This window comes from Vanessa atalanta, chromosome 15 (genome assembly GCF_905147765.1).
Source record: "Vanessa atalanta chromosome 15, ilVanAtal1.2, whole genome shotgun sequence".
Taxonomy (NCBI): Eukaryota; Metazoa; Arthropoda; class Insecta; order Lepidoptera; family Nymphalidae; genus Vanessa; species Vanessa atalanta.
Window position 1 is genome coordinate 6,994,205 of NC_061885.1, and position 20,612 is coordinate 7,014,816.

General features: G+C 31.1%; 1 protein-coding gene across 1 annotated transcript; it reads left to right on the plus strand.

Annotated features, from left to right (window-relative positions):
• Positions 1–2,147: 2,147 nt before the first annotated feature.
• LOC125069394 (methanethiol oxidase) lies at positions 2,148–20,273 on the plus strand. The gene is made up of 11 exons (XM_047678877.1): positions 2,148–2,247; positions 9,589–9,743; positions 13,930–14,115; positions 16,490–16,649; positions 16,734–16,842; positions 17,023–17,220; positions 17,326–17,423; positions 17,915–18,099; positions 18,538–18,687; positions 19,355–19,473; positions 20,063–20,273. The coding sequence occupies exons 1-11, from the start codon at positions 2,238–2,240 to the stop codon at positions 20,109–20,111; spliced, it is 1,419 nt and encodes a 472-aa protein (XP_047534833.1). The 5' UTR covers positions 2,148–2,237; the 3' UTR covers positions 20,112–20,273.
• The last annotated feature ends 339 nt before the right edge of the window (positions 20,274–20,612 follow it).

Here is a 20,612-nt window from a genome sequence, read left to right on the forward strand (position 1 = left end):
AGTAACTCGTAGATATATTTAAATGACAAAGGTTTTGCAGAACAAATAGTATTGATAGCAGGGAGATAGTGTTAGACTACATTACGAGAGGCGAGGTGAATTCACGCCCTTCCCCTTTGCCACTTACGCACCTACAAAAACAGAGAGCTTAGAAAAAAGGGGCATAAAAAGTATATAATAAAAAGGTTTAAGGTGATAATTTATTTTAAATTTGGAACAAAATTTCATCCAATCAAGTCATATTTTTACAAATATAATTTAGAAAAAAAAAAAATACAAATCACGCAAATTATTATCATAACATAATTGTAGTTGATCAAGTGGATATCAATACGTTCGTATTGACTCAGACACCATTTCAATTAATCGTTAGACGGGAATTAATAAGAAAATTTTATAAGGAGAGAACAGGGCTATCGTATAATACCGTATCTATTATTCCAACATCCAAGCGGAAAAGTCATTGGGGAAAATCGTAGGGTGCGTCGCACCGGCGTATTTTCAGTCTCAGTGCCGTTTGCGCTCAGGACGCGAGAGGGCGCCGCAAGCGTCTGACGCGACCACGTGACTTGTTGCTCGTCGCGATACTGCATATTATGCGATCATATAACGCGACGCACGTAAGACATGTAGCGAACGCGTCGTTCTGACAGTCATGCGTCATGCATTTTATATTGAAACCTCTTTACAAACATGCGAAATTACTTATGATAGTAACTTTTGCACTCACCGTACTACTTGCTGGAATTTTACTACGAACGAAAATTAAACAACACACAACCATAAAAAATATTTCGGACTCCGCGTATATCGAATGCGAGCCTATGATTAATGAAACCGCAACGGAACCGGGAAAAACGAGAAGAAAAGAATACCTGTACCGCCTTTTGACAAATACGACCCGTTCCCTCATACAAATGGAAATAAAAGCTAGGAGACTCGAGGAAAATATGCGTAGGATTAAGGAGAAGACGGCAGATTTATTGTGGAAGAATAAAGACAAAGCCCTCTGGCATATACTATTTAAAAACATCAGCAGACACATTTCAATCCGGCACGAGTTTCATCAGCATTCTAGTTTGCGACGAATTTTACAAGACACTAATATCCACACGCATAAACATAAATTGGGGAGACGGAGAGTGTTAACGCGTAAACGTTAAACTCAACCGGAGTTTACACACCAAATTATGTACTATAAAGTAGGTGATAAACTATAATTGTGCTACGTTTTGTAAAGAACTTAACAATACATTGACAATAAACATACGAATACGAAAAGCGGTTTAAAGACTGAATGAAGTTGTGAAGCAGTTTAGTTACCAAAGCACGTATGTACGATGTGTCTTAGTTTTTGGTTGAATAGTATTTTTACAGTACGTCTTTGGGTTTACAAGTACTAACAACGAGAAGCTTTTTGAATGTATAATATTACTTGTATTTAAATATTGGGGAGACGACAGTGTCAATTTATTTTATAGAAAACTGAAAGGTGGAACAATATTTCGGATAGAAATATTTGTCAATATAAAAACAAATAATTTGAATATTCCAAACATTCTCGTGCTTTGGATTTATTTACTATATTTATTTTTATTTTTTAAGCTACTGGCAATTTATAAACAATTTCCTGTTTTAGAAAAATAGCAATAACACGAGTATCAAAAAGTACATTTAGATAGATAATAAATAGTTTCAAATTTTTCATTATCTCTATTTAATAAATCATTATTGTACTTCTTATACTGTATAAATATTTCATGCATATTTTGAAAAATATATTTTTATCTGTTGTTGATATTTCGCGCGAAGTTGTAAGCGTATATTGACATTTATTTTATACTTATGCCGGATCTTAGATCGTCTATTGACATTTAAAAATAGAACATTAAGAAATCCCGTTTTTTTGTTTTTATTTATATTTTAAAATGATTTAGAAACAAAATTTGAAATAAAAAAATATTCACAATATATATATTCTTTGAGAATTATTACCAGTACAAAAAATGCTTGATTAGGTTATGGTGCGGAATCGATAAGAGACAGCTATATTGAAGCGCGGTAACAGTAAAAAGAGACGGCTATATTATGTGGATTGAAGATGCAAATATATTGTTTGTTGGTTACTTTTTTCGTATTATCTGTGATTTTGTTAGTGATGTCAGCTCACGCGCAGGAGTCGGTTGCTTGACTTGTATTTAGTGTTGAATTTGTAATAGTAATTGTCATTTTACGAAATGTCCTGTTGTAAGTTGATTATATATTTATTTTGTTTTTAACATTTATATTATATTTATTACCTACTAGTCGACATACAAACAAATAACTTTTGCACTTCAAACATAATTTATATAACTGCGTAAAATACGAAGCTTAAAGATTTACAAAGTGTTAGTAGAAACTAGAAGCGACATCGTATACGACATTAGTAAAATAAAATTATTAAAAATATATATTGAATACATGAATACGTAACTGTAAATGTAGTAGTATTATAATTTTATATCTATTGTGTGACGTAAATGAGGTTTTATTTAACATTTTATTTCATCTAATCTCAAAACCAAATGGAAAGTTGAAGCTATCTTAGTTGTTTTTATCTTCTGAAGTGGTGGGTCACTAAGATAATTCCAGTATTTATCTACTGAACCATAGTTAGAGGTAGTTTACTTATTTGTTATTCATATAACCGCGCTCTTTAATTGCATAGATTAATATACAATACAACTAGAATTGTATATTATAGTTTGTTTGTATTCCACAATCGATAATCACAGATTATGCAATTCTTATAATGAGATTTAGAGTCTCTTTCATTAGCCTATTTTATAAAAAATATGAGTCTCTAAATGTCACTTATGTTTAAGACATGTTATTTTCCAGAAAATTGTAATGCTATTTTCGATAAAAATTAAATCAAATATCATTTCGTAAATGCAAGCATATCTATATACACGATTTGAATTATAATTAAAAATTAAATACATGAACACTGAGTGCGCTTGGTGGTTCACATCCACGATTATCGAATAAGGTTTACGTATTCGAACCACTGGGCTATTTGCCTTCATAATGATGCAACGTAATACTATTATTTTTTAAATTATTATTAAAGTTTAATTTTAAATTATGCTTAAAGAAAGTTGACAGGTTTCGTTCGTTTTGGGTACAATCTTTACCTAATTGACCCTTTTTTATTACGTAACCATATATGGAATTTAATAACTAGTATCGAATAAGATAACAACAATTTTACTAGATGGGCGGGCTAAACTAAGCTATAGGGGCAAATTATCGACGCCGGATAATAAACGTGCCAAAATAATTTAATTTAATTAAATATATACACATATTATAGATTAGAAAAATACATAGACTATATTTTAGTATACACATTTAATATGTATATCAAATTTAATGCAGTCTTTGTTGTATTTCAAGTGATTTTAATAAACGAATAATATTCGTATTCCTTTTTTTTTTAACGTATGTGACAATTTTGTCCGTCTACTGGTAGCATTTTAGTAAGCCTGTAATTTGTTCTCAGTATCATCAGCGCCCAACTCGATCTTAAAATTTAAAAACCGAGCTGCTTTTTTTCCAAATTTTATTCTTTGGTCGAGTTCTACTTCGATTTTCAAATTTATTCTTAAAAAATAACTTTCAAGCCCACAAAATGCCGTTCCGTGTTCATTACTTTGGGATATTATATAATTAATTATTATTATTTAATATGTTAAGATGTTGTCCGCTAAACTTAAATGCTATATTTCTTAATGCAACATGAAATAAATATTTTAGAATTTACTATTAAATTGTCCAAATCTTTATAATACTTAAAAATATCTAAAGAGAGAAAGAGACAAACAGACACGCATCTCTTGTTCAATATCATTTATCTGTTTAGATTAACATTATATTTATATCACTGTGTCTGCATATACCCAGTGTGATAATAGGTTAAGCTTGAAATGTTCTGCATAAGTATACAGATATTATTATTAACAGAATTTCATACTTGTTTGATATTCAATCCATTCAAATATCAAATTGAACTTTACACTTCGTTATCAGTTAACGATAAATTGCTATAAAAATCTCTTTCTTTTTGTAAATATAAACAATATTGTTATTTAAAAAGGTAACAGTTAATCATTACGTAAATAACTCACTGATAATAATGTTTAAAATATTTTATAATATACCTAATAAAAAGAGCAAACTCATAACGCCTCAAAACATTTGATAACAGCTCGGTCGTAAAAACATAATTCAAAAAATATATTTCGTTCGAATCGTAATGAAAACGTTATACATTCTGCGTTTAATGATGGCAGGAATCTGTGCATGTTTTGTATACTGTAACATATGTTATCTCATAATTATTCCGGTTTAAAAACTAAAATTCAAATTAAAACTATGTGTAGGTAATTTTAGATATAAGGGGGGGGGGGGTGTATAAGATATCCTATCCTATCTAGTAACATATTATCAGTGTATTTAGTGTTAGTAATGATTCGTTCCTATTACGGTGACAATCAATCGTTGCCTAGCACTAACTATCAGATCCATTCGCATCCCTGTCTTGGTGTTAATGAGGTACTAGTTTCACGATACGTTGAAACATTTGTAAGCAATAATCGCTTAAAATCTTTTATATTGTAGTAATCAATTAAAATAAATTAAAAAGTAATCAAATTTCATTAAAGCTGATTTACTTATAAATATACTATTAGCTGTGCTATGAACTAAAGTTCTTGAAGAACTTGAATGAGTTCCTTGGACTAATTAATATCATGAACGACGACGTTAACTAACAAACTGCCCACAATTATATATTTGCACAAGTATATTATCCATAAATACCAGTGAACTTTATTCCATTTATTTACTCATAATCCGATGGATTTGCAATCGGACACGACCGGTAAGAAACCAGAGGCAGCACCAACAGCTTTACGATCTTTCCGAAGGGTCTGCACAATAAACAATATAATTTTTATGTATGCACTAAAATGCCCAAAAAATTTTGGAAAAATATATTTTAATACCCGCTTGATATCATCTGTCACTAAACGCGTTAGCGACACTTTAAATAACTCCTTATTTTAAATTAATAGATTATATTAAACATTAATCAAGTTAAAATTTTTATGCGTAGCTCTTATTTTTTTTGAGTATGATGTATATTTAGTATAATATTATGATGAGACGAGTTTGATGTGGCTTTAATGTGTAATGTTCTTCCTCTTTATTCGACAAACAACACTAATTATCTTTATGTACATTATTTTTTAATACTTCACTCTGTTATAATTTTATATTACTTATATAAAAAGGTTCGTTTTAAATGTCATTTAGGTAGGTCGATTGGAAATAAAACTGACTGTCAAATCGGGCCCCTATATAAATAGATTGGCGACTAGACTCAGATCTGGAACCTTCGCGGTAAAAAAAATTAGACCATTGACTGATATTGACACGGCTTGCCTAGTGTATTTTAGTTATTTCCACGGTATAATGTCTTATGACATTCTACTCTGGGGAATAAGGCCGATATAAATACAATTTTCGTATTGCAGAAGAGGGCTATTCGTGCAAACCTGACAACCTGAGCTCAAAATATTCGTTAATTTGTAAATTTATGGCCGAGATGGCCCTGTGGTTAGAACGCGTGCATCTTAACCCATGATTTCGGGTTCAAACCCTGGCAGGCACCACTGAATTTTCATGTGCTTAATTTGTGCTTATAATTCATCTCGTGCTCGGCGGTGAAGGAAAACATCGTGAGGAAACCTGCATGTGTCTAATTTCAACGAAATTCTGCCACATGTGTATTCCGCCGTAATGCGGGTTCGCATTGGAGCAGTGTGGTGGAATATGCTCCAAAACCTTCTCCTCAAAGGGAGAAGAGACCTTTAGCCCAGCAGTGGGAAAATTTACAGGCTGCTAATGTAAAAATGTTGTAAATTTATAGAAATAAAAATAATGACTGCCGCTTCTTAATTTATTTTTGATAATTTACACAAAAACATAAAAGTTTTTCCTAGAAATTGTGACGTACATAGTATTAATACTCGGGACGAACATAAACTTGTTACTTCAATTAAACGATTACACAGGGTTTAACGCTGTGGGACAAGATATAGGTTTTTATAATAGGATCCCAGAAAAGGTTAAAAAATATTCAATTGTAAAATTTCAAAGAGCCGTTAAATAGCGTTTGTTTTTTTCAAGGATATTACAAAACTAATGACTTTTTAGTTGATTGCACACCCTGGGAATGAGATGATCGCATCCAGGCTATTTCAAATAACGAAAATATATTTATTGTTATTGTATGAAAACAATAATTGTGTAATAAGACATTTTTAAAAAACCCGCTGTGTTTCTTCCGCCGGTTCTTCTTAAGTCCGAGGTGTTTATATCCGAACCGGATGTAGACCTTTGACTATCCATAAACAAGTATAATGCTTCTACTTTGAATAAAGATTTTCGACTTTGACTTTGACTTAGAAAAAAAATAACGCCACCTGATTATTAGTGGTCACCGCTGCTCATAGATATTTTATAAGTAAGAAATAATACTAATTTCTCATATCAACAATGAACTACCAACCTGGGGAACTAAAATGTTACGTGCCCTGTGCTTGCTATTTAAATATTTCTTCAGACTCGAGACGTCAAGGACATTTAGAATGAGTTCGTTAAAAACAAAATCGCTTTTATAAACAACAATTAAAAGCGACTTATAAGACGTTACTAAAGAGTATTTATATAAATCAAACAATTCAAAAATGGAATTCATATTAACTGCTCATTATTTGGCGTCGACATTCTATAATATTATAGAATTTATATTTTTATAATAAAAATATCAAAACGTTGGATAAAACAAATTTCAAGTTAACATTATCAATTTAAATGAAGAAGTGTAAGGCAAATATTTAATGTAATAATATTATTCTATTTCCTCTTGCACACTATCCACGTATCTGTTTGTCTCGCTCACACGCATAGGTTTACGCAATACTCAGATACTATACTACTAAATATACTTCAAAAATGTGACCTGATATCACGTGCACTTCAAATGATAACTATTACAAAAACTTCAAAATTCAAATATGATTATAAAAATGTATAATGTTATTTTAAATAATGTTAAAAATAATCTAAAATGGCAGCCTTTTCTGAGAGATCAGAGGTATAAAATGAAGAAGTTTGTGTCGTAAACAATGGCGCTTAATGAGATTATACCAAACAAAGGAGTAATTTATATGCAAGCATTACCTCACGTGATTACTGAATTGCAAGGGGTGTGTATCCCTCAATGTCGGTTTAGCAAATCCAGTACTTAAGTAGCGCTATGTAGATAGAAATTCGCTTTATAATATTCGAATTAAATTTAAAAATACTGTTATAGAACCAGCCTATAGTTGTTATAAAATATGTAATGAAAATTCTTAACCTTTTGTACTTAGAATAAATTATATATTTATTTTACTTAATAAAATATAAGTTCAAAGTATGAGAACAAAAGAATCTCTGAATCGTATTGGATATTAAAACGATTTATAATTTATCCTACTCGATAGTAGGATATAATATACATATTTCATATTAGGCCAACGTTTGTCTTGATTGAAAAATTACCCAATTTAATCGTTTGGTTGATGACGTGAGTGAATTTGATATCAGGCTTGAAATATTTTAATCTCATATCTGTAGTTGCATATATCGCCTATATGTGTATAACGTTATTAGTGACCCGCCCCGAATAAACATGGGTGCATTTAAAATTAGTTGCATGCAATCTCCCAGACGACCTATCAACAGCAAGCTATCACCAGCGAGAGTACTTACATTGCATAATTAGACATGCAAATTTTTTTGGACGCTCTATCTCTTGTAAAATATTCAATTTTCGGATCAATATTATAAAAGGTCTAGATCTTTAACACTAAGTTATGACGGATTTTATTTCCGTTCAGTATTTTCTCCATGTAATAACATTGAAATAACATTGAAAATGTAATATTTGTATGTCTTTCGACATGTAATAACATTGAAAATGTAATATTTGTATGTCTTTCGACTATTTATGGGATGTGACAGTGCGCTATTTGCGCAAAGGCATTCATTTCCAAAGTAAATTGAGAATATTAAGATTATTTTTTAAGCTATCCGATACGATATCAGAATTATATCATATTCCGATATCATTTAGCAATTTTTAAATGTGACCATTATTTTACGTGAATCGCAACCGAATATTGCGGCTTCAAGTCTGTCTGGCCCAAAATGAGCTTAATTTGTGTTTATTAATCTCGAGCTCCGTGTTGGGAAACATCCTGATCACTGTATGTTGTTCATGTACTAGATACATATTAAACCGTGATACTGGAATATCCCACACTTTACACCTATTATTTTCTCGCCAAATTGACTTTACTGGCTGACCGATTCGCTCGAATAAGTGAACATTTTGCTTAACCTTAGATCTCACAGTTCCTTGTGCATAACTATGTAATGACTGGCTTACTGGCACTTATGGTCATATATCGTACGTCTGTATTCTTGTAATAAACTCATTTGACATCGTACTCATTAGTTCCGAATACCGATATCGTATCGGATGAATGTAAAAGCGCTTAAACCATAAGGAAATGCAAATAAATTTCGTCAGACGTTTTATTTAATACCGCCTTCGACATTTTAAATGGAAATCCATTAAAGACTACAAAATAGACCGTTGTAAACATGTTTCTTTTCAATTAAATATCCTTACGTCAATAGTCAGACGAAAAATCACAATAGATAGCAATTTTATTATCAGCTAGTAATTTGATTTCTTTATTAATACAGTAAAATAATAAAGTAAAAAATTTTACTTTATGACAGAAAAAATAAAATTTTAAGTAAAAAAATTCATAAGATCTATATAGAAACATTTTAATTAATATAAATAATATTCAATAAACTGAAAAAAATAACAGAAAATGTACTTTAAAATGAAAAATAACTGAAACTATATAAGATTTTAAATTAACATGGTTATTTTTATTCCTATAAGTATTTGACACGGGATATTTAAGCTTATGCTCTTTTATTTTTATTTGGTGGAGCTCGATATATCGACATTATCTACGAATGTCTTGTTCTCGTGAACATAGTAATAACAGAGACTGTCCGAATGAGCTATAAAAATGCATACGCGTAAAACATGCAATCTTTTAACTTGGATATAATAAACTTATTTACTTCTAAAACGATAGGATAATTCAAATAACAATTTATTTTTATATTTATATTCCCTTGGTCTTATATAATAATTAGGATTTATGTATTTAATTTCAAATTTGAAATAACGTTTTAATTTTAATTAAAAGTTTTTTTTTTTATGAAAGACACGATATAACTGTAAATGTGTGACGTAACGTTGAATAAAATATTGTTAATTTGCCTTTACGTTTCGTATTATTATTTAACAGAAGCCATTACCATCCCCTTGAGTGACGCAAATTTCATTTGAAAACTCCCACATCCCAAATTTGGCTAACAATAATAATTTATTATTTTCCGCAGGTAAGCTCGGACCGGGATACGCATCCCCACTTGACGCATACAGAAACGGCCCCAGGGAAGGGTTACTTTATGTTGTGTGCGTGCAACCAGACTCGAGTAAGGAGGACTACCTCGCTACTGTCGACGTGGACCCTAAATCACCCACATACAGCCAGGTTTTAATTTATTTTGATTGGTTGAAGTAACTTTCATTATTATCTTAACAGAGTAACATATAAATAACATAATTTAATGTTATAAATAGCTATCCTAATTCCGTCCTAACGTCCATATAAGACGAATATATATTTAATAATAATAATCAATTACAACAAAATTAAAGTATCGGTAAATATAGAAAAAAAAACAATTTAGTGCTGGTATGGAATGATTAAAATTAAAAAAAATAAATGTATATGCCGTATTATGTATATAACTAGTGGTAGCAATTAAGAGTACACACATAGCAGTAGCCCGTCTAAGTTACAACTCACGTATTAATAATTCTAATCACCAAACAGTGGTACTTTGTATAGCCGCGGTCAAATTTAAAGGGTAGGTGAGTCGGTGCACTTACACACATAGGGCACAATCATATTAAATCACTTGGTTAAGGCGTAGTGAGGTTAAATGGTTCATATATTTGACATTATCAGTGTCTGTACGCGCTTGTGAGTACTAAAATCCTACCTAAATTTCACTATAAAAAAGTTCGTTCAGGTGAGTTTATGTTATTCGAGTATAATATAAAATTTTCGCAATAATAATAAACGACATAAAAATGTGAATGGTACCAAAGGGAAAGTACTCTTCTAAACAAAAAAAAGTCGGTTCATAAACGCTGGAATTTTGAGGTAACAAATAAGTTTTTTTTTTTAATTCGGTTAATATCACCAATACTACCAGCACTAGCCTACAGTGCAATTCAATTAATCGATATGGTACCATAATTATTATGAATAGTTAAAAAAACTACCACCGTTTTGGAAATAAAAATATCGTGATATATTTTGGAAGTGTTTTAAGTCTTAATCCAATCAAAGTATTTATTTTATATTAAATAATCTCTACAGATGTTTTGTGATGGTCCTGAATTTAATTGAGTATTTTTTTATGCTTGCGTGTTTTTATTAATAATTATTTTAACATTATTAATCCAAATTTCAGAATTACGTGTAGTCATATTAACACGAGCAAGCTTGCATACTCGAAATTATTTTATTACACAATATTCATAAAATTTAATATAACTGTTCAAACAATTTCGTATAAAAAATAGGGAAGTTTTCTCAATTCGAACAGATATATTTGAACTTAAGCCGGGAGACCGAGTACTCCTGTTCAAACCTGTCCAAACGTCGATAGAGTAGACAAACATTTGTTCAGAACAATTCGCTGGACCGTACGCTGAATGAAAACTCGGTTTGGAACTTGAACTACAGTTCGTTGTACCTCACTGACGAATTTCTGTAAAAATGTTTTACTACAAAAGTTAAATTAACGCTATTTTAATCAAAATCAAACGATAAGTCTTTCATATCTCGTTTCATATATCTTACTTAAGTGAATTTGTATCATGAATGTTTGTTACTCTAACACACAAACTATGTCACACGCGAACAGCTGGATAAAGTCTGTTTAATTACTGTTAATAACACAATTATTACTATAATGTTGATTTATATGGAGCAAAGTGATCGGTCAGTTAGGTGCTGTAAAAAACATCGACGTAACGTTAGATCCAATGCGCCGGTGACTTTGGGAAAATAGATGTTATATCCCATATGCCTGTGGTAACACTAACTTACTCACCCTTCAAACCGAAACAAGACAATACTATTGCTTTTTGGAGGTAGAATATATAATGAGTGGGGTGGTACTTACAGAAAAGGATTAACACAAAGCCCTACCACCAAGTGAAGTTAATAAGTTAAGTAGACTTTACTTGCTATAATTATTAGATAAATACGGTGGTAAATTTTCAGAGACAGCTCTAATTAAACAGTTTTTTTTTGCGGTTACTAATTTTAATTAGTTTAGAGATATATTCATTGACGAAGGCACGTCACTTCACTTTAAATTACTATCGGCTTGCATTGGCATATATGAGTGAGTTCTTGCTTACAGACAGCCGAAAAAAAATTTCGATTAAATTTGTTAAGTTTAATTTCTTACAATATAATTAAATAGACGTGGCGATGTGCCCTTTCTCTAGTGATTAGATCTATAACAAAGTTTAATTTCTTAAAATATAATGAATTTGACTTGTAGATGTACCCTTTCTCTAGATCTATAACAACTTACAGGGGAAGAGAAGAATTTTACAAGATTTTAATAAGCGCTTGCATAACTTTCGTACTTTATTTTATTACATTTCCTCGCTACTAAATTTATGCTTATTATATTTACTATGAAATTATTGTAAAACTAAGGATATCTAGCCAGATATTCGATTCGTATATGGGGCACATTTATGAACGAGTCGCTGCGAACCAGTAACAGCTAGTATGAAAAGTAAAAAAGTGTGTCAAAGCAATTCAGACATTGAGTGACTTTACGAAAATAATGTAAACGAAATAAGGTTTGTATGTCATTACACAAATTAAGCACATGAGATTACAAGTCAGCTCAATATTACAATTCTAGCTCGATTATGAACCTAAGACCTTAGATCAATGCTATCTCGGTTTCATTACAATGTTAACATACATCAACCCCTTATTATTCCATCGTAACTCTATGTAGTTGTAATTACCTGCTATTGCTGTTACTTAAGAGATAAAGAAAATAATAAAGAAAATGAAAATACGACGAGCTAAATTAGCTCGGATATTAGCAAATAAAATTGTACGAACGTCCGCTTAGTCCGGAGAGATGTCGCAGCGAGGCAATAACGTTCCGGTAATCCTAAAGGATTTTAGGGCTAGGAAAGTATTATTGTGTATCTCGTCGTACGAACGTGAAAGTAAATTAACAACCGGAATGCAATATATCTTAGCTTGGAATTCGTTTCTAGGAATCATTGGATTTCCGATCGATTTTTAAAATTGGAATTGCTTATTGACTTTGATTTCCGAGTAGGAATTTGTGCTAGCTTAGGTACCGGTACCGTACCATAACTGTACTCATCAGTTCGTCCACTGCGAAATATGTATTCCGGCTCAGGCACCCTAGCTATTGTAATAACAGGCACAAGCCCTAGATCTTATATATTTTTTTATTTATTAGGTAATCAAAAGTTATCAATTTATTAATGTATATTAGACAGGCTGACCGTCTATTGTATTCGTGTATAAATTTAAACGAATTAAAATTACAAAACGTTTTGTTTGAATGGACGTGAATGTGTGAATGTTTGACCACAGTGGCGTGCATTTGGAGAGACCTATGTCCAGCAGTGGACGAATGCGGTCTGATGTGTGTGTGTGTGTGTGTGTGTGTGTTTGAATGAATAAGTAATGAAGTAATACTATTGTTATTGCGATTGTTTTCAACTTGAGCATTTATTTTTAACAGATGGTTTCAGACAAAATACTGTAATCTAAATTGCGTTTAGTAAATATATATAGTAGTAATAGTACTTTACATCAGAACCGTTTTTCCCAAACGTTACGTATACAATACTTAATTTATATCATCAATATATACGTATTTAAACGACCATTCGCTCGACAAAATAATGTTTTATAAAAAAATCGTCAGCTCATCTTGGTGTTTAGGAATAAAGTTTAATATTTAAAATATATATATATACACATACATACTTATTGCCATTGATTGTGTAATCGGATTTGCGCACTCTCGATTTTTCATGTGCTTAATTTAATTATAATCTCGTGCAAGTGATGCAATGTGAATGTATTTTTTACCGGCAACGTGAACGAAAACATTTGCATGAGTCAGATGAAAACCTACCACCAGTTTATCCACCAATCCGTATTCGAGCGTGGTGGAATAAGCTAATGTTCTCTCTTTATTTTGATGTCTAAATTTGACAGAAAGAGATGAAATCCGTGATTAACAAAACACCCACTAAACAAGGTTTATAGTAAAACCGTTTATGTATACTAATGTCTCAAACATCATAATGATTTCAATAGTTTATTACACATAATACATCAGACATGTAAGTGAAAATGTATATAAGACTATCTAATTAAATATCCCTTATTTCACAGCTATTAATAACTTTTACAAAGGAATCTCCAACGTCAACTGAACATTTAAAACCATTATAAACCATTTATGGCATTTTAATAGAGATTATATCATTTATATTCAAAAGGGACAGTTATTGCCTATAGAGACTGCGTAATGATCCACACAAAAGGTCTGTAAAATTTTAATGTTATTGATTACCAGGTCATTCATCGGACATACACTGGCAGCGTTGGAGACGAGCTTCATCACAGTGGATGGAATGTTTGTTCGAGTTGCCACGACAATCCGGAACTGAAAAGAAATTTCCTTATACTGCCTGGCTTACATTCCTGCAATGTCTTCGTTATTGACGTTGGCACAAACCCACGCAAGCCAGAGCTGCATAAGGTAATAAAGTTAGATTAAGTACCATCAAAGCTATTAACGTGGAACATTTACTCTAACTTTTGTAAGATTTACGGTTGATATTATATCATTTTAATCAGTAATGTAGATTTTTGTAATACTAAAATTCTTAATGACAATCCGTACAATTCGAAGGACGTCGTGATATTTTTATTAAAATTTTAAAATATTGTTGCATTTTAATTTAAAATTAGAAAAGTTGGAACACGGGAATCTTACGAAACCGGCGACGTAACCGGATACGCCCTATTAAATTTTCACTTGCTTTATTAATTATGATAATTCATCTCATGCTCGACGTTTAAATAAAATATCGAGAGGAAGTTGGATGAAGTTCCGCCATATTTTTACGAATCTTCATTGGAATAGCCTTGAGAATAGAGACCTATGCCCATCACTAAGAAATTGACAGACTTTTTTTACTACGCTACATTTAAATTTCTTTCTGTGTCTGGAAACTGTGTAACCTACGCTTTACCAGTACTATAGATTATATCAAATAATACTATAAAAATATATATGTATAATTGTATATGTTATTTTATGTAATTAGAATCGTTTCGTTTATTTTTATTATCACAATTTATGTATAATTTAAAATGTTGTATTAAAAATTATTATTCTAGACCAATTTAAATTCAAATATTTTAAACTTGAAAATTCAGAATAAAATTTTCATACATAAAAAACCTATTGTGGTTTCTTACTAGTTAAAAAATCGAAGCGTTAGTAACATGGACAAGTTGGTTCTTGTTTGCGCGAAACTCGTAAAACTGAATTTTTATGTCAACGGATCGGATAAACTTTTTTAATTTCATCATCTCTTTTTTCATACTTTCAATATCACATGCGGCCATTGTTTAATATTGCAAGCCAGTATAAATAACCGAACGCTGAATTTTATACGATCTTCAATATTGAAATCTAAATTGAAATATTACTTTTAAAATTATTTGTATAGTATTAAACTACTTTTATGTATAGAATAAAATTGCCTGCCCCGACATCGGACGGGTTAAATTCAAACAAAGTCAGATTTTCATATTTTTTCATCTACAAAAGCCTTGAAGTTGGAATGTCGAAAAATTCTTTCTCAGCGGACGTATACAATGTAAGCAACTTTATAAAATAAGCATTTATTTTTAATTATGCTTAGTTAGATCCAGCTTTGGCAGTACGTTGATAGTTAATCAACAATAGATTTTATAAATATAGAAGACTAGTTATTATTAAATTCGATTCCGTAGTTTGACAGCGAAAGAGTAACTGTTAGACAGAGACAGAGTTACTTACGAATTTATAATATTAGTTGTGTGTCTCAGTTGTAGTATAAATTAAATAAATTCACAAAATACTAGAATAAATACTTCCAAAAAAATATATGTATTCATAATGTTTCAACATAATGAAATTATATTAATAATTTCATTATGTTTGTTTTTCGTCTCACGATAATAATAACGCAAAGAAATATAACCTTAATAATATATTGATTCAATTATGCCCTAATATATAAAACGTAGGTACATATCGCTTGATTAATTTCCCAGGATACTACTGTAGTATTTAATGACGTAAGTTATGCAATAAATGTTAGTAACACTACCTACATCGTTCCGTCGATCATCGCCCGACTCGAGTATAATTATTATCCACATAGTTATAAAGTGAAATTACCCTACAACTACCTCTGCCGAACTCGTCCCAAATCTATCGTCAAACTTCGAACATTCAAAATTCTGCGAAACGGTTTCCAACTCGTATTAGCCATTTAATCTATAATATTCCTCATATTTTTCCACTTTCCAAATAAGACTTCTATATGTATATAACATGACTTTTTTTTGCGTCATTCACATGATAACTACTGAACATATCGGTATAAAATTTAGTATTCCGTTGACCCCATTTTTTATTTAATGCTAGCGAAGCCTGTTTCTTAGAGCTAGTATTTTTGTTTTAAAGAATATGATTTGATTTAATATTACATATTACATATGAGCTACCCTGACTTCGCGCGGGTGAAATAAGGGTCTTCAAGGGACATCACTTTCACAGGTGAGAAACTAACTAACCAAAGTTTCATCAAAATCGGAGGAATGTTTTAAAACCATAAAGAATATAAATATACAAAAGTTCGTTTTTAATAATTTAAAATAATATTTTTAATTTTAGCGATAACCATACCCGCTGTAATAAAATTTATTTCGTTCGCATAACAGGAACATACCAAGCTGCGCAGTATTTTTATTCCATTAGTACTACTATCGGAGAGGTATAAAAAGCTTTAACTCAATCTGTGCAAATGCCTCTGAACCCTTGTCGAATGTTCATAGCCTGAAAATCTCATTACCAGGTAATCGACGGCTCCGAGTTTAGGTCATTCAACTGCACTTTTCCTCATACGACACATTGCTTAGCCAGCGGAGAAATCATGATTTCGACTATGGGCGATGAAAACGAAAACGGAAAAGGGGATTTTGTGCTTATTGATTCGAAAACTTTGCAAGTGACAGGTAAGTGGTTAAGGACTCTCGAACACTTCGTAGGGGAGATTTGTACTATGTTATGGACATAACGATAATTTGAATATATTTTAGGCACTTGGACGAAAGGGAAGAAAGCAAAGTTTGGTTATGATTTCTGGTACCAACCTTATCACGATGTAATGGTTGCTTCAGAATGGGGTAGTCCAAAATTCTTCAAATCGTAAGTAAAAAAAAGTAACTCTTTGGAATTAAATAAAATATCTTTTACAATCTATTGAAAGTTATGTCACGCCTTTTAAATATGCTCTTGTCTATATAGACAAGATATATGTCTTTATCTAATGTATAATAAATTATTCCACGAACCTTTATATAAAATTCTTTCTTTTATTTTCTGTAGGGGTTTCCATGAGGACGACGTTCCTAACTCAGAGAGATATGGGACCTCTCTAAATATTTATAAATGGTCTACTCACGAGATAGAACAAGTCATAGATTTAGGTAGCGAGGGATGTGCGCCCCTTGAGATCAGATTCCTTCATGATCCTAAATCCGCACAAGGATTTGTCGGATGCGCTGTCGAGGCTAACGTATACAGGTAAGAGATTTGAATACATTTACTTAGCAAACCAAATGTATAGCAATCTTTATTTAGGAGGAATTTGTTGCCACAGATGTCTCTCTATGTATTATTTTATTGTAGGTTCTATAAATTGGACAATGGAAAGTGGAAGGCAGATAAAGTAATCGATATTCCAGCAAAAAGAGCTATAAAAAATGGCGTTGAAACTGACATCAATGGCAAGGATTTTTTTTTTAATTAAATTCGTTTTTCTTATGGATAGTAGATGGTAGAATTGTCTACGATATGTTATACAGAAGGTAGCATTGGGCTGCTATTTACGGATCAGAAGGCTATCCATACCTGATAGAAGTCAATTTTTTTATAAGTATAGATCAGTTCACTCACGATGGCGCTTCACTCTACGTTAAATTATCTGTGTGAATTAAAAAAATATCTTATTCTTACAATAGTCGTCTCACGCACATTAAAGACATCTTGTAAGCACGTGCGACTGAGTGGCGCCTAATGCAGGCCGAAAAATTAATTGTGAATACGCCAATAATAATTGTAAATGTTAATCAGACAATTATACTATTAAAGCATGCTATATACATTTTTTTTATGACAGTATAAAATTTTATCGTTGTTTGAAATCGACTGTAATATTATTATAATTTATTGACAACTTGTGATTGAATGACATGACAATGCCATTAAATGATTTTAGGTTTAATGTCCGATATTATTCTATCACTGGATGACAAGTACTTATACATTTCGTGCTGGTTACACGGAGATGTGAGACAATATGACGTATCTGACCCAAAGAACCCGAAGCTGAAAGGCCATGTTCATTTAGGCGGAGAAATTGTGAATTATGGCCTGAAAGTCGTTGAAGATAAAGAGCTGAAGGCAAGAATTTCTCATTTCCTAACACGAGCAAATAATAGTTGAAATTAATGCTTCATGATTCCACACAATTACAGTTCCGCTTTGTCATTCATTTCGAGTTCTTCTCTTTGTTTTTTAAATTTAGCGCTTCCAATATTACTTTCATATTTTTATTGCGGTACACAAGACATTTTTGCAGTAATGCTGATTTAATTACTAACATTTTTAATATGGTCAAAATCTATGTATCATTCTAAAGCGCTTTTTTTTAAATTAAAATGACCAAAGTCTAAAATAAAGTGGCATAAATATAGTTACTATTTTCTGTATAAATTTAACTCAAAAGTATGCACAACGTTTTTAAAATTTATAATATTACGTACAATATTTTGTTAGCATGTGGTATTAAAACACCTAATTAAATAGAACTAAATCGAACACATAATTTTGTTTGTTAAGGAACCTCCTAAGCCGGTAATAGTAAAAGGTAAACGATTACAAGGAGCGCCTCAGATGCTGCAGTTATCTTTGGATGGAAAACGCTTGTACGTGTCTTCATCGCTTTATTCTCCATGGGATAAACAATTCTATCCACAAATGACAAAAGAGGTTGGTAGTAGGTATATTACGTAGATACAGCCAAATATTTTATCAGACTTATATGCTTCGTTCGAATGAAATCTGTGTTTTAGAATACTTTAATACTGATCTTGTAATTTTACTTCGCAAATGAAACAAAGATAATTTATTTAGTTAAAAATAGTCATCCCATTAAAATAGATGAAATATTAATGTTTAATTTGCTACTACGATTATTATTTTTTACTTATTGTTCGTGTTTTTATTTGAATGACACTTTCTATTTTCATTTATATTTGTAATGTTGCGTTAAATGACTTTGTATTTTAAAATTTATAATATTTATAAAATCCATCAAATATATACAAACAAGCCTTTAATAGATATCGTAACGAATCATCAGTCTAATTGTGATGATGACTTTTTAATTGAAATCCACTGTTACGAATTAATTAAAACTAAAATCATATTGATCACGAAAATAGTTTTCATTTGCAAACTGAACATATTCGTCATACGTAAAACGAAAACAATTACGAGTGTATTTTAGATTTTAAATGACTAATGAAATTAAATTATTGCATATATCATATAAAAATGTATATTATATAAACTTAAAATGTAGAAAAAATGTAAAAGAAGTCATAAAAGTGCATGGAAATTTGGCGTCATATAACAGAAGTATTTGCATATTCAGGGAGGTTGGATGGTCAAGTTGGACGTAGACACGGTTAACGGAGGCATGAAATTAGACCCGGATTTTCTTGTCGACTTCGGTAAGGAACCGAACGGGCCAGTTTTGCCGCATGAAATGAGGTAATGAAACATCCTTCAGCAATTTTTGATGTAGAGATTTTACTATTCGAGACGCCCCGATTTCCTTCCACATTTTGTGTAATATTTTAAGGTTTTGAAGTTTTTTATTGTTTTTGGTAAAGTATATGTATAGTTATATAGTTAATAATTGACTATTGCTGGTTGATTAAACATCATTTATATATTTTTGACAGTCATAAGTCAGTCAAAAGTTCGTAATTTTGACGTCAGTTGGTACAACCACGAACGTGGCACCAACTTCGAATTGCTTTGTAGGAATCATATAACTAAGTTAATTTTTATAGGATAACTCTGCAGAAATAAACTACAATTATATTATTATAGTTGTCGCCCACTGCTTCGCTTGCATTTTAGGGGTTGGTTGTCAGGAGTTTGGCATAAAATAGCTCGTGTAACAGATAGCTTATGGTTGGGGTTCAAGTTTGCTTCATAACAAATTTCCTCAAATTCAGTTCAGTGGTTGGTTGGTGGCCGAGAAAGATTAATAGAACGACAGAGGCAGAGTTATTTTCGCATTAAAAATATTAGTATATATAGTTAAATAAGATTATTTGTTTTTTTTCTATAGATATCCGGGGGGCGACTGCACTTCAGATATTTGGTTGGCTGAAAATTAACTAAGTAAATTGCTCTGCCAATATTTTTATACGCTATCCCTTATTATATTATGATGTAAGCATGTTCTGGATCGTATACTGTGTTAATATAAAAATAATTAATCTATATCAAAGTGTAAAACGATTTTTTGTACAAAGCAATAAATATATGATTGAATAATTGATAAATGTTTTCTTTCCATTTTCAAAATGTGGTTATACAAAATTAGTGCCAAAGGGAAAGTTCATATTTTAAAACTTTTTACAATAGATTAAATGTCGAGCCGAGATGAGTTCGCAGATAGGACAAGTGAAAAGAAACTTACTTGCAGGATTTAAAACACGTTCTAAGAAGAGCTGCTACATAACTTAGTTCTGGAAAAAATAAATAAATATATATGCAAACACAAAAAGAAAATAGCTCATGTTTTTTTTTTATAATGTTTACGAGATGATGAGGTGATCTAAAGGTCAATTGTCATTAAAAACCCTTTCCCAGAAATATTAATCACTTTTCAGATC